The following is a 27,864-nucleotide window of genomic DNA, read 5'->3' as shown; positions in this document are numbered from 1 at the left end:
CCTGGCTGACCTCTCCCTCTTCACTCCTGTCTCTACTAAAATTTTTGTATTTTTAGTAGAGATGGGATTTCGTCATGGTGGCCAGGCTAATCTCGAACTCCTGACCTCAGGTGATCTGCCCGCCTTGGCCTCCCAAAGTGCTGAGATTGCAGGCATGAGCCACCGCACCTGTCAAAATTTCCTCAATGTTACACAAGTGTCTCTGTGGGAACAAGACTAGAACTATCTTTAAGGTATCTTTAAGGTATCTTTCCAGCAAGTTTCTCTCCATTTCTTTTGGCATCCCATCCTATAATACTGTCTTTTACAATGAGTTGTTGCTAGTTTGGCTTCCAATTCCTTTTCCTACCCTACCCCCTGCCTTGCATCATGTGGAAAACACAGCCAATGTTTAACCATCTTTTTTTAAAAATTAGTTTCTTACTTATGCTTTAAACACGTTTCCATGCCAAACCCATAGATATTTTATTTTGTGTGTGAGCAAATTGTAATCTGACAGATTTCACACTACATTGTTTTTTCAAGCTTGGAAAAACTTTGCACTGAGTCCCCTGGGCTCTGCATCACGCCTTTGAAGTTTTTTTGGGCACTAATGTGTCTTTACTATTTGCCAATTTACTGTAATTGGGCTTTATATTATGTTTGCAGGATACTGCCTTATAATAAAAAGCAATCTGTTCATAGGGCAATTTTGCACCAGGTATAGGGTGTGCTGTATTCAGAACTATGATTGGTGGTGGACAAATAGAGGCCACATGGATGGGGCTTACATTTAATTATCACAGGCATTCTTTCTCTGATGTCACCTGTAGGGTTCATAAGGGAATGTTTATATTCTATGAGTGTTGCAAATTTATGACCTCTTTCCCATGCTTGAACACACTGTCACCTCTGAGAGAAAGTGAGAAATGAGTCAGAACCAGAACTCCCATGGCCAGCTGGTCTTCCACACTCCTGGGTTACTTCTTATGACAGCAAGACTAGCTCAACATGTAAGCCAGGCAACCTCCCCTATCAAGAAGCCCAAGATGAGAGTCATAAATATAGGCACTTCTATTACCCACAAATATAATTTCCCCTAAGTAGTTATAATATAAATATGGGTTTAGATGCCACATTTTAAAGTCTTACATAGTCAATAACCGGTAAAGTTACATGGAAGAGAAGGAGAGTAATGGCAAGTGGAGGGTTCCTCTGATAAGTTACCAACAGCTCTGCAAGGCATCTGCTATTGTTTCTAGAATATGTAGAGATTTGAGGTTCACATAACTGAAAAAACAGTAAATAGTGAAACTCACAAGTCCAGGTCTGCTAGCCTCAAATCACCCCACTGCCCTATTTCTCAGACAAAATAATGTGATATTTTTCAAAGTATCAGAAAACGCTAAAGAAAAAGCATTAGTCACGGGATAGTTCCATTACAGGACTCATTTATTCAGCAAGTATTTGCTGTGTCCTGACTCTGTGTTGGCTTCTACCTTCAGTGGTGGGGATGTCCAGATAAATAGGATACTACCCCTGTCATCAAAGAGCACTGCACTCTAGAGGGAATACTACTCAACCATGGTAGAATGGTTTTTGGCAACTAGCTCTGTTCTGTTAAGCCCTGATGCAGATGATTGTCAAGCTTTTCCTCCCGTAGAATTACTTTGCCAGACCACTTCACGTGCTGGCTGGTGGAGGGAGGAGATGATGGCCGGCCCCATGTCTGGCGTGGCAGTAAAGCAGCGGGAGTCAACCCTGAAGGGCAAGGAGGCTGTTCACTGACCCCAAGAGAGGATCTCAACCCCAGGATAGTAGCTAGCTTGCGGCACTTGCATTTTAATCTATAGGAAGGACACTAAAGATAAGCCTGTGAATTATTGACCAAGGAGTTTCTTTTTTTTTTTTTTTTTTTTTTTACCAGAAAGCTAAGGAAAAAGACTAGATAATCAATTTCTTGGAGGTGTGCTGTAAGGAGGAAAGCAATAAATCTTCTGTAAGACAAGTTGTATGTAACCTTATGAATGCTCAGAAAGAAACAAGCGTATCTAGGAAAAGAAACAACTGGCTGAGTCTCACAAACACTTGCGTCTTCTCACTTAAAGTACACGTTAAACGTTTCCGTTTTGGGAGGATAAAGTCTTAACTGTTTGGAGTTAATGTCATGAAATATAGCGTAACTTTCCAAGAAATATTGTAATTGGGTAATACTGGAATTGAATCAATTAAGTCACTTTAACAGGCATTCTAGATAAATGGATTGGATCCACTATATGAACTAGACTCATAGCTGTCACTGTGGCCAGATTCTTTCTGACAGTTATATTTGGGGTCTGGAGACCAGATTCTCCAGAGAAGCAAGAAAAATGTTAGAAAACATGCATTCCTCTTGCCCAGTGAATTTTAATGAAGTGTCACATTATTACCCAACTCCTTCCCATCAGTGATGACACAGACACACTAGTTAGATGTGGGGTATGAGGAGAGCCATATGCAGTTTCTGATAAAGGAAAGGTTCCTCAATGTGTCTGCCAGCATCGTGATCTGAGATGATCTGTAGAGGAAGGGACAGACAACGTTTTGAACTTTTGGCATAACAACAATAAATCCATAGAATTTTATTTCTTGTTCAGATGAGTGACAGGAATTAGATTTGCCTTCCTGCTTGGAACAATCAAAAATATATGAAACAATGATTTGGTAGACATTGCACATCATGCAATGGAGAGCTCAATCTTTGAGATACAGCCGAGTAGATCTCAATCTTTGAGGGGTGAGAGTAAAACAAGATAATCCCTAAAATTGCTCAAGCTTACTGCATCAAGAGAGTTTTCAGCACTAAATTCCCTCCCCTGGTGCTGGGTGGGGACCCAGAAAGAGTTTGGCAAGTTTCGTGAGCTGAAAACATGTAGCTTGTAGTTGAGCAGCATTTGGGGAGGCCAAGGCAGCCACATTTTGGAGGCAGCAAGAGAGAAGTGACTCATCATGTACAAGGGATCCTCAGTAAGATTATCAACTAATTTCTCAGCAGAAAATTTGGAGGCCAGAAGGCAGTGGGTTGATTTATTCAATGTGATGAAAGAAAAATAAAACCTGTCAACTGAGAGTTCTCTATCTGGCAAAGCTGTCCTTCAAAATTAAGGGAGAAATTAAGACGTTTCAAAATAAAAGCTGAATGGGGGGCTTGCCCTTCTAGAAATGCTAATGGGGCTCCTTCAGGATGAAATGAAAGAAAGCTAGATGGTAACTTAAAGCCATGTGGAGAAATAAAGATCTCCATTGAAGGTAAATACATGGGCAATTATAAAAGCTAATAGTATTGTAATTTTGGTGTGTAACTCTACTTATTTCTTTTTACAGGATTAAATACACACACACATATATTAATATATGCAAGTGTGGTGTGAGGCCGGGCATGGTGGCTCACGCCTGTAATCTGAGCACTTTGGGAGGCAGGTAGATTGTTAGGTCAGGAGATCAAGACCATCCTGGCCAACACGGTGACACTCTGTCTCTACTAAACATACAAAAAGTAGCTGTGCGTGGCGGTGCATGCCTGTAGTCCCAGGTACTCAGGAGGCTGAGGCAGGAAAATTGCTTGCACATTGGAGGTGGAGGCTGCAGTGAGCTGAGATCGCACCACTGCATTCTAGCCTGGCCAACAAAGCGAGACTCAATCTCAAAAAAAAAAAAAGTAGGTGTGCTTTTTTTTTTTTGCCATTACTTTTAATGGCATAAAACGCAATTACTTTTGCACCAACCTCATATACATGAATGTACATATAGCTGCTATAGTCTGGATGTCTGAACCCTCCAAATCTCATGTTGAAATTTGATCTCGAACGTTAGAGGTGGTGCCTAATCAGGAGTGTTTGGGTCGTGGGAGCAGATCACTCACGAATAATTAATACCCTCCCTGAAGGGTTGGGGAGGGAAAGTGAGTGAATTCTTGCTCTGTTACTTCCCTCAAGAGCCGGTTGTTAAAAATAGCCTGGCACTTTCTCTATTGTTTTCTTGCTTCCTCTCTCACTCTGTGATCTCTAAAAATGTTGGCTCCCCTTCAACTTCTGCCATGAGTGGAAGCAGCCTGAGGCCCTCAGCAGGAGCAGATGCTGGTGCCACACTTCGTGCACAGCCAGCAGAACCGTAAGCCAAATAAACCCCTTTTCTTTATAAATTACCCAGCCTCAGGCATTCCTTCATGGCAACATGAAACAGACTAAGACATGATGTTGATTGTGATGATGGTTTCATGGACATGTTTATGGCAAAACTTACCAAATTGGACACTATAAATACATGCAGTTTTCTGCATATTATTTATACAAGAAAGCTATTAAGAAAAACTCAATAATGAGTAGCAAGTTTATTAAAACGTTTGTCAAATTTTCTTAGCAAAAAGCTTTTGTAGCAAATTCTGTAGAGAAAATTTAAAAGTATCTTGCTTTTCATTTTAAGAGCTAATCTCTTATCCTTGAGTCATGGCTACTTGGAGCTAAAAAGCAGATAAAACAGCAGGAGTTACTGCATAAGCAACATTCTGAACTTCAACAAGCCAAGCAGTTATGAGGCAATATATCTTGGTATATTTATTCTCAAAATACTTCACAAAGCAGCCAAATTGGCTTATCTACAATCAAACTGAAAAATTAATGAGGTGTTGCTGCAATAAATTAAAATAAAGAACATGGAAGAGGATCTTAACTCTAACAAAACAAGATGATCACACTTTCTAATGAAAAGTTTGATAGCTAAATAATTGTTTTATTTCAAAATGAGGTTTCTCAAAAGATCTCTTTAGATTTCATTTCTTATATGCTCACACTTTCCAATGAAAAGTTTGATAGCTAAGTAATTGTTTTATTTCAAAATGAAGTTTCTCAAAAGATCTCTTTAGATTTCATTTCTTATATGCTCTTCTCTTAACTTGAAAAAACAGTCAATCTTTCTACTTCAAGAAATTTACCACCATTATTTGCTATTAATTTTTAAACTTGAAAGCACCTAAATGTACTATCTGGCCATAGTTGTGTATATATATGTATCAATATATATACAATTATTGGTACATAACAATTATTGATTGTATATATAATTGTATATATAATGTATATATAATATATATAATTGTATATATAATGTATATATAATATATATAATTGTATATATAATGTATATATAATATATATAATTGTATATATATTGATACCTAACAATCAATTGGAGCAAATTTAGAAAAAATTTTAACTGTGAACCATGCCTAATCTTTATCCTCTTCATATTTTGAAAGACTAAATGTAAAAAGGGTAATTTTTTCACATAGCAAGCATTCATTGGTACCTGGGACATGCTGACATGGTACTTGATACTGAGAGACACAAAGATCAATGAGATACAGTTTCCGACCTCCAGTTGCCAGGCGAATTCTCTAGCAGTGCTCCCTGCCAGGGTTCAAATGCTACGCATCCAACAAGAGTGGCCCACTCCACACCCATTAGGTCCAGACCAGTGGGCTGCCTCATGGTGTTATGGCTACAGATGTCCCTCATGCAGGCTCAAATTGCTGAGCTTCTGAACCTCTATGTGACAAACTACAAAGGCCGGTTTACCACGACGTTGTTCTGGAACAGGGTGGTAGGAAGGGAGTCTTCATAAACATTCTAGGAAGGCAGTAGAAGTATATTACTATGTTGGCTTACTATGTTATGAAGGTGATTATGCCCAGTGTAGGTCATAAGGGCACAACCTTAGAAGTCGGAGAGAATTGGGCTCAAATCTTGGTTCTGTCATTTAATAAAGGTGTGGGCTGGGCTCAGTGGCTCACGCCTGTAATCCCAGCACTTTGAGAGGCCAAGGAGGGTGGATCACTTGAAGCCAGGAGTTCGAGACCAGCCTGGCCAACATGGCAAAGCCCCATCTCTACCACAAAATGGGAAAATTAGCCAGGTGTGGTGATGCACACCTGTAGTCCCAGCTACTTAGGAGGCTGAGGCACAAGAATCGCTTGAATCTTGGAGGCGGGGGTTGCAGTGAGCCGAGATCGCACCATTGCACTCCAACCTGGGTGACACAGCGAGACTCTGTCTCAAAAGACAAAATAAAATAAAATAAAAAATAAAGGTGGCTTTTCTCCATTGTTTAAAATATGAACATAAAAATAATAGTACCCATCAGCTGGGCGTGGTGGTTCGCGCCTATAATCCCAGCACTCTGGGAGGCCAAGGCAGGCGGATCATGAGGTCAGGAGATCATGAGGTCAGGAGATCAAGACCATCCTGGCTAACACCGTGAAATCCCGTCTCTACTAAAAAATACAAAAAATTAGCCTGGCATTGTGGCAGATGCCTGTAGTCCCAGTTACATGGGAGGCTGAGGCAGGAGAATGGCATGAACCCGGGAGGCAGAGCTTGCAGTGAGCCAAGATTGCCCCATTGCACTCCAGCCTGGGCGACAGAGCAAGACTCCATCTCAAAAAAAAAAAAAAAAAAAAAAAAAAAAAAAAAAGGACCTGCCTCAAAGGGTTATTATGATAATTAAATAAGAAATGCAAGACACTCAGCAAGTGCTTCATACAAAGTAACTGACCAAATAATTACAGCACTTTCTAGTCAGGTCACAATCACCTAAAAGTAGATTGCTTAAAATCAAAATTTGTTTGAAATCACAGTTTAAAGACGAGATATGTGACAGACTATATTTACTTGTTATTATAGTTTTAATTAAATGATGAATGTCTAATTAACCATGAGGACAATGTATTTAATGAATGTATTTAACAAATAACCTCTTTATAGTTCTTAATACATGCCAGACACTGTTTTACAAATACTAATCCATTTAATATTCATAACAAACCTATGGGGAATAATTATTATAATTTTTCCCATTGTGTGTGTGTGTGTGTGTGTATATATTATATATATACTATAATATATAGTATTATATGTATACTATATATAAAAATTACAAACTTCAACTATGTTTCAGGAACATGTTTTGTCTCACTGGGAGAATACCAAGAAACACAATTAAATAATACTAACTTTTTCCAGAGACAGGATTTATTTTTTTGTATCAGTAATACAAGGATAGTGGTTAGGATTTTAAGAGACTATGAAAGAGGAGTTATTTGGTTGGATTAGATTTTACTAAACTCCCAGATTCCACACAAACTGGAAATCAGTAAAGACATGCTGACTTAACCCTCACATGTAGCAGTTTAATAATAATAATAATAAATCACATACATGTGTTTCTACAGAAAATTACAGGAGGAACATGGAACTGACATTCTTTGATTGTTTCCTAGTTACCAGGATGGGTAGCCCTCGGGCACACTGTCTCACTAATTTCCACCACACTGCTCTGCAGCAAGTAAAGGAGCCCCATTTTCAAGACCAGGGCCCCCAAATTAATTAAGAAACATTACCCAAGGTCTCTCAACAATGAAAAGCAAACTGGGTCTCTGAAGGACATACTGAATAGAAACTGAAGTCTCTCACGTCTTCAAAAGTTAAAGCTACTGACTACTTTAGGCATGTTTATTTTAAGCATCAAGGATAAAGTTATTCTGGAGTTTCTCAAATAAATACATTTAAAGCCCATCATTTTTCTAATGCAAAAACTAAATATTTGCAAACACCACATTAAGAACCATGGCTAGTTATACCATTAAGCCTCACTTAGTTCCTAAGTACAGCTTCATATTCAATAATCTGTTGATGGATCGAGGCAGTGGGAGTGCCGTGGGTGTATGAAGATTGATGGTGACCTTTCTGGAAAATAATTTCCCCACACATCTTATAGCCAGTGGCCACATCTGAAGCTTAGTATATTAGTCCATTCTCACACTGCTGAAAATGACATACCCAAGACTGGGCAATTTACAAAAGAAAGATGTTTAATGGAGTTACAGTTCCACATGCCTGTGGAGGCCTCACAATCATGGCGGAAGGCAAGGAGCAGCAAGTCGCATCTTACATGGATGGCAGCAGGCAAAGAGAGAGCCCATGCAGGGTAAGTCCCGTTTTTAAAACCATCAGATCTGTGAGACTCATTCATTATCACCAGAACAGCACAGGAAAGACTCGCTCCCATAATTCAATCACGTCCCACCGGGGATGAGATTTGGGTGGGGCCATAGCCAAACCTATCACTTAAGAGTTCAAGAAAATCAAGTTTTACATTATTCTGATATACAAGGAGATAAAATACAAGGGTTTTAGGAAACAGAGAGAGAAAACAAGCTTGAACTAAGAGTTCCTGAGAAGCCAATGTATGGTCGGCAGTGTTAAATCCTGAGAGTACCAAAGCTGAAAAAGCCAATCATGGCCCTCAAGAACTGGGTCCTAGTGGGTCAGACATATGCATGAAGGGATTATTATGTCTCAATGCAGCTGTTGTTATAAAGCAAGTTTGCGTAGAATAATTGCCTACAAGATAATTATTCTTCCTCACGGAGGAACATGGAAGGTTCCGGAAGGAGGTGCATGGGTAGGTTTAAGAGACAAGTAGGAGCCAGTGAGAGCAGTGAGCAGGAGATTTCCAGCAAAGGAAACATTCTAAGGGATGGAATTGCTTTATGTGCACAGGGGAACTGCAAGTGTGATGCGAGATACGGCTAGAACTGTTGGAAATGGGGAAGTGAGTTTGAATAATAAAAATATTTGATGACTACAACAATAAAAATCAGTAGCACTTGATATGCTCTCTCCTGTTTAATACACCCACCCACTCCGGGCTGGGCACTATCTTCACCCCTATTTTATAAATAAGGAAACAGAGGTACAGAGAGTTTTCGTAAAGTTCTGCTAGGTGCTCTGCCTAGAAAAGAGCAGGGCCAAGGTTCAATCCCGAGCCAGTGGACTCCAGGGAATGAGCTGTTGAGCATTAGCAGAATCCTCTTAGTGTTGTGTTATTAAATCAGTGGAACCCATGCAATGCTGGCTGGCCAGATGACAGCAGCTGGGGCAGGTGTCTGCAGGTGAGCTGCACTCCTAGCTATGGATCCTTTAGAATGAGTCACTGAGTCTGGCTAACTCTGGCGAATTCTAGATGCCCACAGAGAATAAGGCATCTTCTTCATAAAAACTGAAAGGAAGACCCTGGAGATGCCCTTGGTGGGCAAAAGGCGAGAAATCTGGCCCGTAACACTTAATCCAGGCTGAGAGTCTGGAAGGTGCAGTGGGAAGTCTTAGGTCGCTGAGCTGGATAAACATGCAGTGCAAAGGCCCATGGGCTCGGCCAGAAGCCACAGTTGCTTTTGTACCCAGTGCAGGTGTCGTGGCTGAGTAGGACACCTCATTGCCCTGGGATCCCTGTCCCCACCACACCCACATAGGCCTGCAAATGATACCAAGGTCCAGATGAACTCAGGGTTCAAGTATTTAAGTTCTGTTGATTTTCCACTTATCTGTGGAAAGTCAATTTCTCTTGGGGCTCCTAATTCTACCTTTCAGATAAGCATAAACTAACTCTGAATGAGACCTGTAGAATAAGTCATTTCATCATTAAGCATCTTTTCAAAATGAAACCAACAGTGGTTTATCATGTATCATCTGCCAACTTCACAAATTAAACACTAGAGATTAACTGCTGCCACCGCCATCTTCTAACAAAAAGATGAAGGAAAAGTGGTAGCTTGGTTGGGTTCATTTGCATTCCTTAGCATTATAACAGCGTGCTTTACATTTGTTTTTCTCCACACTGGACCCATTTCAGATGAAGGTTTTGCCAACTGGTCTCCATTAAACACAATTTAGTCTTTCTGTGCTGTTTCTGTTTATTAAACTTTAGATCACCCTAATGCAAGACAGGCACACCCTAGTAATCTTGATGGGGTGCAAAAGTACATTCATTTCAATAACCGGATTATGTAGCTGCTTGCAAAGCAAGACTGCAGCAGACCTAATAGAAGAGCTGACGGCATTCTTTCATTTTCTAGATGACCCCACTGGCTTCTCCAAACTAGAAGATATACAGCACTGAGGCATTTATTTTTCCTTGCATACAATTGATATTTTATGACTATTACAAAAAAGTATAAACATAACAAATGGTATTCCACTTTGAATGTTTGTTTTTTAACTTTAGAAGAAACTCATCATGCTCGAGTTTGAGGTTTTGCTGTTTCTTTTTTTTACATTGTTTTAACACTGACAGAAACGTGAGCTTTTCCTTCACTAAACAATTCATTTTCTAACTATCATGATTTATTGAAGCAGATGATAAAAAAGGGTAACAGGACAAATCATTGTCTATTTATTTAAGAGAGAATGCTATTTTCATAGAGAATCGGCTGAGACTCTTTCCCATTCCTTCCCACGCTTCATTTTGAAACCTCACAATATAAGGTGAAAAAAGCAGCAAAACAACAAACGGAACTTGAGCAAACAAGTCCGATGCCTGCAGTGACCTTTGGAATGATCTAGAGAAAGTACATGAGTTGGAATGAAAGCCAGTCAAGGATTAGAGGAGACAAAGAATTATTCAAAGCTGCATGCTCATTTCAGCACTGAACATATGCTAAATGCTCACTAGTAGGATCTAGAAATAAATATATAGGTTCCAAGTGTTTACATTATGATGAAGGAAATCATAGGCCTCCATTTCAGCCTCCTGCCATCCCCACCACTCTTAGTGCTTCAGAACTTTGACCTGAATTATCTGGATCACCACAAGATAAGCAAACAAACAAAAAGCCCTCTTTTTGTCAAGAACCGTCTTTAGAAGAATTCACCCAAGGATTCCTTTTTTTTCTTTTTTTTTTAGACAGAATCCTGCTCTGTCACCTAAGCTGGAGTGCAATGACACGATCTCGGCTCACTGCAACCTGTGCAATCTCTGCCTCCTGGATTCAAGCAAATCTCCTGCCTCAACCTCCCGAGTAGCTGGGACTACAGGTGTGTGGCAACACACCCAGCTAATTTTGTATTTTTAGTAGAGATGGGGTTTTGCCATGTTGACCATGCTGGTCTCGAACTCCTGCCCTTAGGTGATCCACCTGCCTTGGCCTCCCAAAGTGTTGAGATGACAGGCTCGAGCCACTGCGCTTGGTCCCTCTCCCAACCCAGAATTTCTTTAGGTATCTTCTTCACAAGGACATGACCATGATGTGCGGCTAAACTATTAAAATTGGCTTTTAACTGAACTCACCAACGAGTAGAGAAAACTCAAGTTTATCACATACAGGTGTGTTTTAAAGCCTCTCGGAAGCCACACATTCCCAGTAGTGAAACAGGAATTGGGTCCTCCCGCCCTGGCTCCTGTGCTTTGCGCAGGGCACCATCTGCATTGTTAACGCAGGATGCCTACAGGACAGAAGTCGCCCAAGGATCCTTGATCCATAAACGGGGCCAGCCCTACAGGTAGGAAACGCATGAGGATATGCACACCTTGAACTGGGGGAAACTGAACGTCAGCCCCATAATATTAATTCTTCCATTCTTGCTTCCTGTCTTGCAAAACGTAAAACGTAAAGTGTTTGCTGTCTACTGAAATTCCCTACGAAAATACAAAACCTTTGGAAGAAACTACTTTGCATTAGCTGAGGCAAATTTTGTTTAGTTCACCATTTTTCTTCGGGAGACCTGCCAGATTAACAGCTGTCATAGGGCTCTATTCTTTTAAACAGACTGTTTTGAATGGTATATTACTGGTCTTATACTTAGTTATGTGGATTCACTTTGAAGCTTTCTTCTGCTGGATCAACTTCTGAGTGTGGTCACTGATTTTTGTAGTTATTGTTATAGTAGACTACAGCACTTCAGATTTGGGAAGAATAATCTCAATTTCAGACCCAGTGTCTTAACCTCCCCATAAGTACACCCATCTCTGTCACATAATAAGTCCTACATAGGCCGGGCGTGGTGGCTCATGCCTGTAATCCCAGCACTTTGGGAGGCCGAGGCAGGCAGATCACCCGAGGTCAGGAGTTCGAGACCAGCCTGACCAACATGGACAAACCCCGTCTCTACTAAAAATACAAAAAATTAGCTGGGCATGGTGGCGCATGCCTGTAATCCCAGCTACTTGGGAGGCTGAGGCAGGAAAATCGCTTGAACCTGGGAGGCGGAGTTTGCAGTGAGCCGAGATGGCGCCATTGCACTCCAGCCTGGGGGACAACAGTGAAACTCTGTCTCAAAAAAACAAAAAGCAAAACAAAACAAAAAAAGTCCTACATTTTGTTTTGGAAAATATGCTCATGCCACACCTGTGTGCACAAATGGAAGGGAATCACTAAGTCTCACCCTCCCCTGGATAGAAGTAATGCAAAAACTCAACCACTGTGTGGATGAAGCTGGAAGGAAGCACGTGATTTTTTGGGACCATCAGGTGAAAAGAAGGGATTACCCTAGAGAAAAACGAAACCCCAGCCCTGTGCCACACATCGGCATGGAATTTCAGTTTACAACATCTGCATGGGGAGGGCATCGCAAACCAGAAAGTTAGTGAACATTACGTTGGCCTAGGACCTGGACACCTGTGCATCCTCCAGCAGAAGCAAGCACCCCACAGCCCTGCAGAGGCTCTTTCACAGCTGCGAGGACGTGGGGTTGCAACTTGCTTGTCGTTAAGTTTTGTTTAGATTTAGAAGTAATGTGAACACCCATTGCAGCATCATTGATGAGAACATAAATGAGAAATAATCTACGTGGTGAAAACTCAGGGGTTGACTAAGTTATAATATAGTTACACAATTACTTTGCACTCTACGAAAATTACATTTTAGGACATTTTATAACATAGGAAAATGCACAACTTGCGTGAATACAGCAAATTATAAAATAGTATGTGCAATATGATTCAAAATTTGTTTGTAAAAAGTACATATAGACATAAAAAAGATTCTGAAAACATTTGGCTGAAAAGCAATAGTATTTATTTCTGGGAATAAGGATTACATTTTTAAGTGTTTTTTCTTATTATTTTATTTTTCCAAATCACCAAAAAACATGTGTTTAGTATAACAGTGGGACCAAAAATATCAATTCAATGTTTCTAAAAATAAGGTTAATACTCACCAGAGAGCACAACTGAAAGCTTACAAGAAGATAAAAATTGCCTGGACTGTTTTAAGGGGAGCTTTATCTATCCAGGAAGTGAGACAGAAGGGCTGGAGTCTCTGTGGTTACGAAATTTGTGATAAACACCCACATATGGTGATTTTCTTTCTTTGTTTCTATGTTTCTTTCTTTCTCTCTCTCTCTCTTTATTTATTTATTTATTTTTGCCAGTCTGCAGTTTGTTTTCTTCCAACTCAGAGTTTGGGGTTAATAACAATACACTGAAATTATGCCCTAAGAGAAAGCTATGGTTTAAATATGCGAATCTCCATGCTTTAAAGGAATAAAATGTAAAGTCCTGTTATCGCCAAGTTAATGGGGAGGAAATCTACAACAAGGAAGTTTACATATTGCATTATTTAGCTCACATTTTCTATTCTCTGATAAGCAACTTAAGTTCCAATGACCAATGACTTACTCTATGAGATTATAGTAACAGACCTTTTAAACTGTTAAGGGGATGATGTACTGAAATGTCAGTAATACATTATAATTTTACGTTTATGACAATTGAAATGAAGAGCAAATACGATGTTATTACACTATTAGAACTGTTATTATCTGTACCATAAGAAGACAAATTATAGCCCCTGGGCCAAGTGTGGTTCAGTGCCTGTTTTGGTGCCATTTATGAGGTAATAATGGTTTTTACATTTTTAAATGGTTGGGAAAAAATTTAAAAAAACATTTCATTAATGTAAAAGGAATACGAAATGTCAATTTCAGTGTTCATAGTTTTACTGGAACACAGCCATGGTCATTTTTTTATATCATGCCCAGCTGATTTCACATTATAATGACTTCTTGAAAGAATTGTGACAAAGAGCATATGGTTCTCAAAGCCTTAAATATTTCCTAAGCTTTACAGAGAAAGTTTGCCTGATCTAGCATTTTTAAGGTGGTTCTGAATATTATTTGTATTTTCTACCCTCAGCCGCTAGATGGCATAAAAGATCCTTAAGCCAGTAGAAAGAATAACCCCAAAACCAAAAAACTTCTGCCCTACAGAGGATATTTACATTTTCAATTAAGTCATCCTCTAAAAGGGAGTTCTTTCAGCAGTACAAAACTTTTTGCTGTATGTGTTCAACAAACCAAAAATCAAATGTTTAAAGGAAACTAAGAAAGCATTAATTTAGTCTAGAAATAATGTCTGCACTGAAATTTAGCATTTACTCACTTCTGTCTAAAGTAAATATTATGTGAATATGCACTATTAAAGAGGTTCCTCAGTTTTACTGTGTCTATACAAAATTCTTCTCTTATTAGACTGCATTGCACTTCTCCAGTTGCCAGGCTAATACAATCAGCTGAGCCAACTGGATTTAGAATGAGGTGGGTGTGTGTATGTGGGTGTGGATGCGTGTGTCCAGCACCAACTTTTACTTATTTTAACTGAATTTAAGTGGTCTTAAAGGATTTGACTGAACAGCTCTCTCAAGCGCTGGCTTTCTCTCTCTCTCTGTGTTAGCACTGTATAGACACAGTCAGCCATAACTAGTTTTACCATGGCCAAATTTTACACATAAATCAATCAAAGCAAGGCCACTGGGCCCTCTCACCCATTTTGTCTTTATAATTTACTGTCACGTTAAAACCACATTATGATCTTTTGAAAGAAGGAAGCGAACCTGTATTGCTGGTATGGTAATATTATTCATGTTCTTTTAAACTGCAGGTTCCTCATTTCTCAACAAGAAGACAAAAAGCACTACATTACCACCCAGAGGCACAGCAGAGAGAATTCTGGCACCGTCTTCACCTAACGCTCACACCCTCTTCTACTGTTACAGTAGGTAAGTGGTCAGGCATGAGTGGGGCAGGAGAGGGCACCCCCACCCACCAACCGGGAACGTCAGGGGACCATAAGGCGATGGTCAGGAGGTTGTTACACTGCGTCTCTAAAATAATAATTGGTTGCAGCTGGGAGCCCGGGAAAGGCAGTCTCCCAAGATACAGAAAAAACAAAACAAAACTGGTGATCAGCAGCTTCCCGATAAGACTTCGGGAGTTGAGTGAGTGGACTCGAGCATGCGCAGTAAGAGGTAAAATGGCAGCGTTTAACTGGCACGCGACCCTGTAGGAGCATTTGACGGGAGGGAAGAGCGCTTCAAGTGAGCATGCGCAAAACTCCAGCAAACTGACTGCACGTGCAGCGCCCCCCAAAGGCTGGCAGGCCACTGTGCATGCAGACAGCTCACCCCCCGCTAAGAATCAAGGGAAAAGGGACCAAAGACCCTGGAACATGCCAATGTATAAAACCCCAGTCAAAGGTCGAACTGTGCACTTGATCTCTCAGGTCGCCTGCTTAGCCCGCTTCCAAGTGGACCTCACTTCCTTTCATTCCTGCTCTAAAGCTTTTAAATACATTTTCACCCATTCCTGCTCCAAAACTTGCCTCAGTCTCTCCTGCCTTATGCACCTCAGTAGAATTCATTTTTCTAAGAAAGCAAAAATTGAAACTGCAGCAGATCCATGGGAATTCGCTGCCAGCAACATACTTTGGTGCTGTGAGACTCAGATATGTTTCACTGCTAACATTACTATTTCTGTTCCCTTTTTTCTGGAACTGTCAATTATGAACCTTTCCTTACACAAAGAAAAGTTCAAATAGGACAATGGATAACCCTATACTGATCACCTAGTTTAAATAATTTTGTCTTCTCTCTGTTAACTATTCCTATGTATATATCTATGTATGCATGTGTCTATCAATCTATTATGTTTGTTGTTAAACCATTTTTAAGTTGCAAACATCATGGCACATCTCTAAATAACTCACCATGTATCTCCCAAAATAATAGCATTTTTCTGTCTACCCACAAAACCATCATACACCTAATAAATCAGCAATAATTCTATGGTATCAATTAATACCCAGTGAACACTGAAATTTCTCTGATTGAACCCCCCAAAATACGTTTTAAGAATTTGTTGTTGCACCAGGATCTGATCTACAGCTGTGTTTCACACACTTTTAAGTATCTACTGTTCTCCTCTACACAGTTGCTGCCTCCACTCTCTATGCAGACTTTTTTTTGTTTGTTTGTCTTTGAGAGGGAGTGTCGCTCTGTTGCTCAGGCTGGAGTGCAGTGGGGTGAGCTTGGCTCACTGCAAGCTCCGCCTCCCGGGTTCACGCCATTCTCCTGTCTCAGCCTCCCAAGTAGCTGGGACTACAGGCGCCCACCACCATGCCCGGCTAATTTTTTGTATTTTTAGTAGAGATGGGGTTTCACCGTGTTAGCCAGGATGGTCTTGATCTCCCCACCTCGTGATCCGCCCACCTCAGCCTCCCAAAGTGCTGGGATTACAGGCGTGAGCCACCGACCCCGCCCTAGGCAGACTTCTTTTTCATGCTGATTTTTTTTTTTTTTTTTTAAGACCCATTCATTTGCCTTGCAGAATCCACATTTTGAATTCTTTTGATTGTTTTCTTGTGGAGCTATTTAAACTGTTTCCTAGCCTTTATACTTTCTGTAAATGGGAGGTTAGGTCAAAAGTCTTAACAATATGATGCTGTATATTTCATCTGTTGCATCACACTGAGAGGTGTGAAATGTTGAGCTATCTCATTTTTGATAACGTTGATTTCAGTCAATTCCTCAAGATACTGATCACACCTTGTAAAGATGTTATTTTTTCTTTGCAATTAGCAAGCATCAACAAGGTTCTACTTTGTCATTGTGCAACCACCACAACCTTTATAGTAATTATTTCAGGTGTGGACATAATAGAACATATCATTAAGGATTGATGAACAGTAATTCTCTAATTCTGTTAATCCTTTGCCTGTCATTATCTAACATCATCCTGCATGGAGGAATTTTCTCTCATTCACTGAGAATGACGTATTAAAAGTCAGAGTAAATGCTGGATTCTTTACCTTTAATTCTCATTTTCATAGTAAGGATTTGGTGTAATACTCATCTCCAATTGAAGCAAAGTATTTGATGTTTCTCTCTCCCTTTCTCTCTCATACCGGAGACTTATGTATTTTCTTATTTATTTATTTGGAGACAGGGGCTCACTCTCACCCAGGCGGGAGTGCAGTGGTGTGATCATGGCTCACTGCAGACTTGACCTCCCAGGCTCAGGTGACCCTCCCACCTCAGCCTCCTGAGTAGCTGAGACCACAGGTGTGTGCCCTCTTGCCCAGATAATTTTCTGTAGATACGGGGTTTCACCATGTTGCCCAGGCTGGGACTTTTATTTTTAAGTTTTTTACAATTAGTTATTGTTTCTGATGCTCAGTTTGTTCTCGTATATCGGGCCGTGAGATGTCTTTCTAGCCGGATGCTGTGGCACATCCTTACTGTTATTCGGTGTAAAATGTTCTTCCTGATCTTCTTCCCCGGCTGAGACTCTGGGTCTGTTTCATTCCTGCACATGACAGCTCCCTGTCCTCCTGCATCCCGGCAGCATCTCCATCTGAGGAGACCACTGTCCTCCTTCCAGACTGTGTCAATGAAAGTGCTAGACTGCCTCACCGACCCCCACAGAATCTGCTTAACACAGCAATTGCCTGCCATCAAGAATAACCCTGTAAATTAACAGTGCCAAACCAAGTTCCCAAAGGCATGGGGGGACAACCTCTCCTTGAAATGCCATAAAGATTTCTCTTACCTTGCGTAGTAGTCACTGGGTGGAACTGCTTCTTGAAAGAATTGGAACTGGTATAAATAAAGTCCAATCAAATGTCCAGCAGTGAAAATAGCCAGCAGAACACAGAGGCAGCTGAACAGCAATGGGTCGAACGTCCGGCACCAGGACCACCAGGTGCACAGACCCAAAAATACAAAAAAATACACAGATGATGTCAAAGACGGCAACATCATACCTAAGGAAAAGAAACGTAATCACAAAGTCAGGTAGAACTGGAAATTCATTTATCATTCAGTGAATATAACTATTTGAAATTATGTGAATTTCCTTCAAGTGTTTTTAGGTATTTTAAAAATCATATTTGATTTATATAATAAAAATTAAGGCTATATTTATTGTGAAAAAGTCATATATGAAAGGATAACTATAAATACAAAGATATACCAGATGATTTAAAAAATTCCACCTGTGGCATTTGAACTAAGTAAATGTCTACTTTTCATACCAGTAGCATTTGCATATTTACTTGCCTGTTTCCATCTTTCTACTTCTCCCAAAGTTTCAAGAATTCATGTACCTGTATGTCTGTTCCAACCTTTCCTGAAACCATTTTCTTTATAATAATTTACTACTTTTTTTTTTAGTTACCTAGTACGTCCTGGCCAATTAAACTCTCACTGTGCCCTGCTTATTTTATGTTTTGTAGAGATGGGGTTTTGCCATATTGCCCAGGTTGGTCTTGAACTCCTGGGTTCAAGTAATCCTCCCTCCTTGGCCTTCCAAAGGGCTGGGATTACAGGCATGAGCCACTGCTTCTGGCCAATAACTCCTTTAAAAGGGTTTTTAAGAAATCATAAATAAAGCCAGCACCTTAAGGCAAAAGGAGACTATTTTATTGGGCATTTTGAAATGACTCCTCATTAAAATGTTGTGGTTTATTTCTTGAGAAATTCTACTGTCTTTTCCCCCATTTTTCCCCCTATTAAAAAACAGCTAAGTTGCTGCAGCTTTGCAGTTTGCTTGAGTCTACTCTAATATGCCTTCCGTAGCTCCGGAGCAGTGGTAAGCAGTGGAATGGAAGGAGGGAAAAGATCAAGATAACATTATTATGGAATAAGTGGTCCAACGCCAAAGTTTAAAGGAAGTGAGCGTCTGTGCTGGAAGATTACAATCTAACTTAGGAAGAAAAATAGTCTATCCTGGAGAGTTATATTAAGGTGACTATGGACTCATGTCAGCAGACAGACCTCCAGAACCTACAATATGGCTTGTGATGGGAACACGCACATTGTTAATTGCAGCAGGTCACCATTCCAAAGCTCTAAGGAACAGGATTGTTGTTATTCTAATCTAAACCTAGAAAATGGAGTCGCTTAGCATACATAGAAAAAGATTATTTTGCAGAGGTTAACAGAAACCATCTAAAAACATCAAAACTAGAACTAACCAGGAAAAATTATTTTGTGTGGTTTGCACATGTGGCCAGTTTTACAAGAGCTACAATTATTATTTTCGTGTGGTGGAACAGATCGTTTCCTTCATTTCTTCTTCAACCATTTCTCTCAATCACCAAAGCACTGCTTGTGCCTTTTACCACGTGCCGCCAGTGTGAGAGACACTCACCCGAGGAGCCCAGTAAGATGGTAACAACCACTTTCCCAGCAGTGGTGATCATGTTGCCAATGAACTCTTTGAGCTTAGAGGCCACACAGGCAAGCCTGCGGAACATTTTTAACCTCGTGCTTTCTTCCAACTCGCCTTCAACACCATCTCCTCCGTCTAAATCCTCTTCGTAGATCAGTGCCTCTTCTGAATCAATTTTTTCTCCTCCAGCCTAAATAAAAGACAAACAGGAAACACTCAAGTCCAGGAGCCTGCCTATCAAGCCAGCAGATTACAGAGCTTCTAATTCATGGGTCAATCAATGTGGTGAATTTCACAGATCAGGAGAAAAAGGAAGACAACCAGTTCATTCCCCTCAGGTCTCTGATAATCCCTGTATAAGCCCAAGTAACTGTGATCTTTCTTGAAGAAGTAAACATAAACAGGAAACATCACAATTATAGGGTCCCTAATAACATGTCATGTTCCCTATTTGTGCTTATTTTTTTTTATAGGCAAAGAAGAAACTGTCTGAAACATCTATTAACAAGTTTGGTTTAGATCAATCTGGGTTTGGATCTTCAAATTTACAGAGTTGGCCAACAAGGTGATAGGAAGTTTGATAAAACTATCCACGGCTTTGACTGAAAGCGTGAGCACAATCAGTGCTTAGGAAATTGCTTTTTTTCTAAGTTTATCTTTGTTCGCTATTTCCACATTTCCTGACCATGGAAGAATGAGTGGTCCTGGGCTTCTTGGCTACATATAGAGCTGCTTCCTATCTTATCCTTTTAGAGAATGATATGCTGGTTCAAGCCTGGGCAGCTCGGCACCTTAGTGCTTTAAGCAGAGATTTAGGAAGTTAACACATGTACCAGAACATATGCATATTTCCATGTATTATTTTAAACTAGGTATGCTAAGGCATTTTTGCTCGTTCGTTTTGCGTTTAAAGAATAAATGGGAGGCTGGGCGTGGTGGCTCACGCCTGTAATCTCAGCACTTTGGGAGGCCGAGGCAGGCGGATCAAGAGGCCAGGTGATGGAGACCATCCTGGCTAACACGGTGAAACCCTGTCTCTACTAAAAATACAAAAAAAAAAAAAAAAAAAAAGAATAAATGGGAAAAATTTTTTGGCTAATTAGAATATTTCCCTAGAAGGGTTACAACTTTTTCTTTTTCTTAAGAAATCATAAATAAGGGGCTGGGTATGGTGGCTCACGCCTGTAATCCCAGCACTTTGAGAGGCTGAGGCAGCTGGATCACGAGGTCAAGAGATCAAGACCATCCTGGCCAACATGGTGAAACCTTGTCTCTACTAAAAATACGAAAAATTAGCTGAACATGGTGGCACGCGCCTGTAGTCCTAGCTACTCAGGAGGCTGAGGCAGGAGAAAATCGCTTGAACCTGGGAGGCGGAGGTTGCAGTGAACCAAGATTGTGCCACTGCACTCCTGCGTGGCGAGACTTCGTCTCAAAAAAAAAAAAAAAGAAAAGAAAAGAAAAAAAGAAATCATAAATAAAACCATCACGCTAAGGCAAAAGGAGTCTGTTTGAGATGCATGAAACTTAGTGTGTGCATTTTTCCCTAGGCCGACAGACTTCATATCTTTAATCTCACAAAGCTAAGAAGAATTGTTAAGCCCAGTTCAGGCATCTATTTAAGACTTAAAGAGTAGGGTCTGGCCTCTCCATGTTCCCATTTTTGATGGTTCTTTTTTGATATATTTAGTTCTGATATTTACTTAATACTCACTGATGGTGTCTGACCTTTTACTATGACCAAGTTCATGGAAGGAAGGCAGGGACTGGAGGGCCAGTGCTAAGTTCTAGTTAAGCGTAAAGTGGCCTTCAGGACTCAGGCCTTTCGTGTGCCCAGGAGAGTACACATGGTGAGTGACTGGAGTTGACTATTGATGAGCCAAGGCTACAGGATGCACCCAGCCAGCCCTCCAGCCACCTACACACACACACACACACACACACACACACACAGGGATTTAATCCTGGGCCACTTCAACTTGACTCCACTGTATTTCATCATGACATATTTGTATATTTTTTTCTGAAGCAAGAGGAACATCTCACGCTCAATCAATAAGATTTTTCTATCCATACAGGGCCTAGTGTGTCCTAGCATCTATAGGAAGTGATATAGCAATAAACACGTAAACAAGTAAAATATTAACCAGTTAAATATCTCACAGTAATGAATGCTATTCAGGGAGGTGGAATAGGGTGATGTGAAAGTGATTAACTGGGTGGCTGTTTCCAATTCAGAGGTTAAGGAAAGCCTCTCTGAGGAGGTGACATTTAAGCTAAGATCTGAATGTCACAAAGTTACCAGCCCTGTGAAAGTCCTGGCAAAGTGCATTCCAGGTGGAGGAAAGAGCTGGTCCAAGGCTTGGTGGTATGTGCAGAAAGAGGGTAAGTGTCCCCAGGCCCGTGGCCACTTCCACTTCCCTAGAGAACAATTCCCACCTCATTCTCAGAGGATGACCTTGCTTTCTACTGCTCCCAGAGAGGAGCTGCCAGCTCCAGCCAGTACATCAGACCACCCAACTGCAGCAGGCCTGCCATGCACACACTCTGCCTTCCTCCTGCAACAAGACAAGCTGCATGTGCTCCAGCCACGATGACTGCATCCCATCTGCTGAGGACACCAGGGAGAGAACAGCCCAGCCACCCTGGGTCTCTCTCCTGCATCACAATGTGCTTTCTTTCTGCTGGATCACCCCTGTTAACAGGCAAAGGCGCCTTACCGTCTCACCTTAAAGAAACACACCCTTTCAACCCACATTTGTCTCTTAAGGTGAAACACTCCAGAAGAGTGGGCTAGACTCACCACTCCATTTACAGTAAAAATGCATCCATATCTAATTTCTCTTGAACCTACTCGAATCAGTCTTTGATCTTCGGCCCCTCCATCTAATGAGAGGCACACATGATTTGCTTTGTCACATAACTCTAGTTGCTCCTGGGGCGGCGCAGAGGGAGGAAGTAGCAGGGAGGTGATGGCTGTGCTGGAGGACAGGGGAGGGAGAGGTGGGGCTAAAGTAAAAATCCTGTCTTTGGAGTCTGTTTTGGAGGTCGGATTAGTAGGACCAGCTAGAAAGTTTAAAGTGGGGAGGAGGGATAGATGATAGTCAGGGTGGCTCCTCTATCTTTGTCTAGGGAGGACAGACAGGAGGGAGGCAGACTGGAGACTGAGAGTCCACATTTCTGTTCTGAAAATTCAGTTCGGAGACCCCATTCAGGCATTCTTCTTGGAGGCATCCAGCAGACAGCTAGTATAGGAATCCGGAATGTTGGAGAGGGGCGGGAGCTGAAGAGGGCTTTTTGGAATTCGCCAGCGTATGATGGTTTAAAGGTCAGTAGCCTGATGAGGTTACCTGGAGGGAATACAAGGATGGCCCTCCTCCAGGTGCTGCTGCCCCTGAGACCACTCTGCCTTCCCAGGTCTATGCCATCTCCTTGCCTGTCAGCATTCCTTGCAAGAAATGACCAGCAGAACCCGGAATCCACAGGCTCTCTTTGCCTCTTTGCTGTGGGACAGACTGTTCCCACCCCTTAGGATGCCCTCTCCAGCTCCTACGGCCCAGGGCAGCTCTTCCATTCAGCTTACTCCATCTCCCCACAAAGAAATCCACCCACCGGAGCTATTGCCAGGACACCCACACCATCGTCAACACACAAACGACCTGCTCATCAGGCATCTGTTGCTTCTTTCCCCACCACAACAGGTGAGCAACCCATTAAAATCTCCCTCTAGGAAGGAAGTTTGGCCAAAATCTTTAGTCACTGCACTTGAAAAAGAAGCAAAAGGAAAAACATAGTCAGGGCCGCCTGGGTCACAGTCAGAAACACACTTGTGACTTTCATAATAAATGCGTTCTTATTCAATTATAGAATTGCTACGGATGTAGATTAAATCAAATAGAAATCTCTGATCAAGATGCCTTTGTGAGGTTATACAAATGCATTTCCCTGACCTGTCTTAGGAAGGACTGGGCCTTTGTGATTTTTATAAACTTACCACTGTACTTTAGGTTTTTCAGCATTTTTATACAGAAATCCCTGGGGCTGTCAGTCGAAAATACTTTTCAGATTTGCCAAGCTGAGAGCCAAGAGCGAGACGGGTTAGACTCTGTGAGCCCCTACTGTCCTGGTAGGTCAGGGCCAGAACTGCCATTAGTCATGTCAGGCTGGCTTATTAACAGGCAGGCTTTTTCCCCCCAAGTCTGCTGAAGTATAAACACTGAACCTCTGAAAGAGAATGGACTCACTCTCGCCGGTTTACTAACAGGCAGTCTTGCTTGCTGGAGCTGTAAGCTGTCCCTGCAGTGGAACAAAACTTCAATCTGGCCTTGACGCTAAGGAGGAGGAAAGGCTGTAAATAAAGATTTAACTTCCCTGGTTCCTGAGTCATCTTAGAAACTGAAGACAAAATAAACTCTTTACAGTTTAAAAAGTCAAATAAATGATTACACAGATTATTGACTATGTCAAAATCTAAAACTTATTTAAAGACATTTAAGTCGTTTATCTCGCCTCTTTAAAAGTTTATGATTTCAACAGGAAATCTTGTTATTTGCAACAACATGCATAAATCTAAAGAAGAATATGCTAATTGAAATAAGTCAGGCACAGAAAGACAAATATGGCATGATCTCACTTATACGTGGAATCTAAAGAAGTTGCACTGATAGAAGTAGAGGGTAGAGCAGTAGTTACCAGAGGCTGGGGAAGGAGGCCGGGGACCTGGAAAGGAGAGATGCTGATTCAAAGGGTACAAAATTTCACTTAGACATGAAGAACGATTTTGGGGGATCTATTGTACTGCCTGGTGACTGTAGTTATTAATGTATATTTCAAAATAGTTGGGCAGGCACAGTGGTTCATGCCATAATCCCAGCACCTTGGGAGGCCGAGGCGGGTGGATCACCTGAAGTTAGGAGTTCAAGACCAGCATGGACAACTTGGTGAAACTCTTGTCTCTACTAAAAATACAAAAATTAGCTGGGCATGGTGGCGCACGCTTGTAATCCTAGCTACTCAGGAGGCTGAGGCAAGAGAATCACTGGAACCCAGGTGGTGGAGGTTGCAGTGAGCTGAGATCGCTCTGCTGCACTCCAGCCTAGGCGACAGAATGAGACTCAATCTCAAAAAAATAAAATAAAATAAAATAAAAATAATAGAATACTGGAAAACATGATAGATAAAAGTTACTGATTTCAACATTTGATAACACGTATTAGTGTAGGCTCTCTCATGGCACATAAGGAAGCTCTAGGTACTACGGAATCAACTTTATACAAGGCCAGCCTCTTCTCTGTGAGGGCCCTGAATAAGGGCCTAAACACAAAGCTCTCATCCCACAATGAGACGGGATCTAAAGCTTTGTATCTCTGCATCTCATCCCACAACACCCTCTCACTCTACGGCAGCACTGGTTCCGTTAAGCCATAGCATCCGCCACGATTTCCACTCAATTTTGGACAAAGAAAACACAATAAATCACTTTTGGTAGGACCCAAACATCCATGTTTCATTACTCCCAAGCACTGTAAAAATCCAACTGGGTTGGAATAAATCCTAAGGATTACCTGACGACCTTTAAGAGGGCAGATGACCAGGCTCAACCTCAAACTTACTAAATCAGAAATTATGGGAATGAATTCCAGGAATCCGTATGATAAAAGTACTCTCTGGGGTGATCTAAAGCAGCCCCTGCAGAATCCATGCCCTGGCTGACATTGGCAACCACTGATCAATGAATTCTCCACAGGGGCTCAGCTGAATAGGCATAATCTGAAAATATTTTGTTTGAATCATATCCTAGCAGACCCCCTTATGTGGAAAATAGATTGAAGTAAATTATCTCTGGAACCTCCTTTAGGTTTCAGTCAAGCTTTGGACGTCAGAGCAGAGCTTTTCGTGCAGCTTAATCCATTTTTTTTTCTTCTTCGTGGTTAAAACCAAGCTTTTAAAAACATTTCTATAGAAGTGTATCAAAGTCACATATAATGAGTCAAAAGATCTGGGAGGCAAAAGGAGCATTTTTCTGAAGTGTCATCAGTTGTTTGTTCATTGTTTATTATTAAAAGTTAACAATTTATTTTAACAGAATGGGTTCATCTCAATACAAGAGCCAGAGGAAGGAGAAGACAAGAGTTGTGACTCACTGCAGAAGACGAATTTCATCCCCAGGGTTCCCTTGTGAAAGGAAGAAGCGAGAGAAAAAAAGATAGATGTGTTTGAATGCTATTGTGTACCTTATGCAAGCCTAACGTGATAGCATTTAATGGATAAAGCAAATATTTTATTCTGCTGCTAGATTTGTTTTGGGAAGATTATTTTTCCAAACTCATAAGATCAGCTTAAGCAGTCCCTATTTCATTTGGAAAAGTGAGTGCGTAGATGTTGCTTTCAACCACCATCTACAAAGCAATGGAAGTTTAATAAAGGACAGGGAAGGACAAACTGTCCTTTTTGTCAGCTGTCCTTTAAATTAAATGGATTAAATATTAACAAAAAATATTTCCTGTTAAATATTAGTTTTTGCTTATCCTGGCACATAGTAGGCTCTCGGTAAAGATATACTGAATAAATAAAGATGCCCATAGATTTAAAAAAAAGCATCCTTCTCTGAAGCCCTACGAAGAAATGGTCAATCAACAACGGTTCACCTACATATCAGTGTGCCCTGGCAAAGCCCCAGAAGGGCAAGAGTGGGGACAAGAGCATCCATGCAAGGGCAAACTACACAGCAGAGCTCCAGAAAGACAAGATGGAGAAGAGTATCTGCTGTTCAGGAATAAACTGAACAGCAGAACCTCGGAAGGACAAGAATGAGAAGAGCATCTGTGCAAGAGTGAAGTACACAGCACAGCCCCAGAAGGACAAGAGTGGGGAGAAGAGCATCCACGCAAGAGTGAACTGCAGAGCAGAACCTCAGAAAGACAAGAGTGGGGAGAAGAGCATTTGCACAAGAGTGAACTACATAGCAGAGCCCCAGAAAGACAGGAGTGGGGAGAAAAGCATCCGCACAAGAGCAAACAGTACAGCAGAGTCCAGAAGGACAAGAGTGAGAAGACATCTACATGAGAATGAACTGCCTGGAAGAGATCCAGCAGGAAGACAGCTTACCCCATCCAGACACAGAGAGAAGGGCAGGGTGGGTACTGCACAGTGAGGGAGTGGGGCAAAAGCACAGGGTGAGGACATGAAGGTAGGATGTGGCCAAACCATGCAGAGGCATGAGCATCAAGGTCAAGAGACTGAATTTTATTCTAGGTTAAAGGGAAACCAAAGAAGTGTTTTACCTAGGGAAGTGGTATAATTTAATTTTAATTTTACAAGAATAATCCAGATGCTGTGTGCAGTATCAATTGGATAGGGTAAGAAGGGAAGCTGGAAGTGGGGAGATCCATTTAGAACATATTTTCAGGCCTAGCTGAGAGGCAGTGGCTGCTTGGTGAGGATTGTGGCAGTGAGCAGAGAAAAGTGGACTGATTTCAGACAGAATTTGAAGGTAGAATTCAAAAGATTTATTGGTAGTGACAGACAAAGGCCCCAAGAAATCCATGTCACATCAGTGTTTCTGACTCGAGCATCTGGATAGATGGAGCTTCTATTAACCTTGATGAGGAAGTCAGTGGGAAGGAGGAGTGGAGGTAGGGGAAGGAGCTGTGTCTCCTGCTCCCAGACATATGACCAATATTTTCAAAGCAATATGGGGAACTTATTTACATAAAGTGGGTGAAAATTCTATTTCGAGGGTATTTACAATTTAAAGGAGGAAAGAAGTACAAAGAGGTGACTGGGATTCCTTGAGTGATGCAGGTTCTCTGGAGTTGGGACAGATGGCATGAGGGGTGGGACTGTGGTTCCTCTCATCTCAGCCCTACTCTACCCCCAAGAAAGGGACACAGGGGCTCTGCAATTGCCTCACACAAGTTTCTCATGTGGGTATTTGTGGTTATTTGCAATTCAAATGCATGAAATTACCTATCAAATGCTGCAAAGACAGAACAACATATTCCAATAAGTTGTAAAAATATTGATCTAAAAAGATTGTTAAAGGTGAAAGGCATTTTTGGAGCTTTGATTCTTTGAAAAAGGCAGAGAAGAGGTACATGCTGTTCAATGTTGCTAAATTAATTAACAAATGGGCAAAATAAAAATGAAGATTAATCTGGAATCATTTCGTTTTAACAGTTTAAAGATACTTTAGTTGATTTCCTCTTTGCTAATTCTTTAAATCATTTTTATTATGAGTTGTATATTCGAGTCCATGCTAGGCAATGTCCACTCAATGAACATATTGTCAACAATAATATCCCTGCCTTTTTTTTTTTTTTTTTTTTGAGACAGAGTCCCACTCTGTCTCACCCAGGATGGAGTGCAATGGTGCGACCTCGGCTCACTGGCAACCTCTGCCTCCCAGGTTCAAGCGAATCTCCTGCCTCAGCCTCCTGAGTAGGTGAGACCAAAGGCGCATGCCACCACACCTGGCTAATTTTTTGTATTTTTAGTAGAGACAGGAGACAGGGTTTCACTATGTTAACCAGGATGGTCTCGATATCCTGACCTCGTGATCTGCCCACCTTGG

At 41.2% G+C, this 27,864-nt stretch overlaps 1 protein-coding gene across 15 annotated transcripts in view; it reads right to left on the bottom strand.

Annotated features, from left to right (window-relative positions):
* LOC105478913 (piezo type mechanosensitive ion channel component 2) overlaps window positions 1–27,864 on the bottom strand; it is a 475,658-nt gene that overhangs the window by 174,182 nt on the left and 273,612 nt on the right. For all 15 annotated transcript variants that reach the window (XR_985592.3, XR_011617161.1, XM_011736634.2 and 12 more), the window contains 2 exons: window positions 19,272–19,482; window positions 17,670–17,883 (listed from right to left, as the gene is read on the bottom strand). Coding sequence is in view for 13 of the 15 variants with exons in the window: in XM_011736634.2 (XP_011734936.1) it covers window positions 17,670–17,883; window positions 19,272–19,482 (425 nt within the window). In the remaining 2 variants the exon portion in view is untranslated. The remainder of the gene's footprint in view (window positions 1–17,669; window positions 17,884–19,271; window positions 19,483–27,864) is intronic.

The sequence above is a fragment of the Macaca nemestrina genome, chromosome 19, assembly GCF_043159975.1.
Source record: "Macaca nemestrina isolate mMacNem1 chromosome 19, mMacNem.hap1, whole genome shotgun sequence".
NCBI lineage: Eukaryota > Metazoa > Chordata > Mammalia > Primates > Cercopithecidae > Macaca > Macaca nemestrina.
This window is presented reverse-complemented; position numbering and strand designations above follow the sequence as displayed.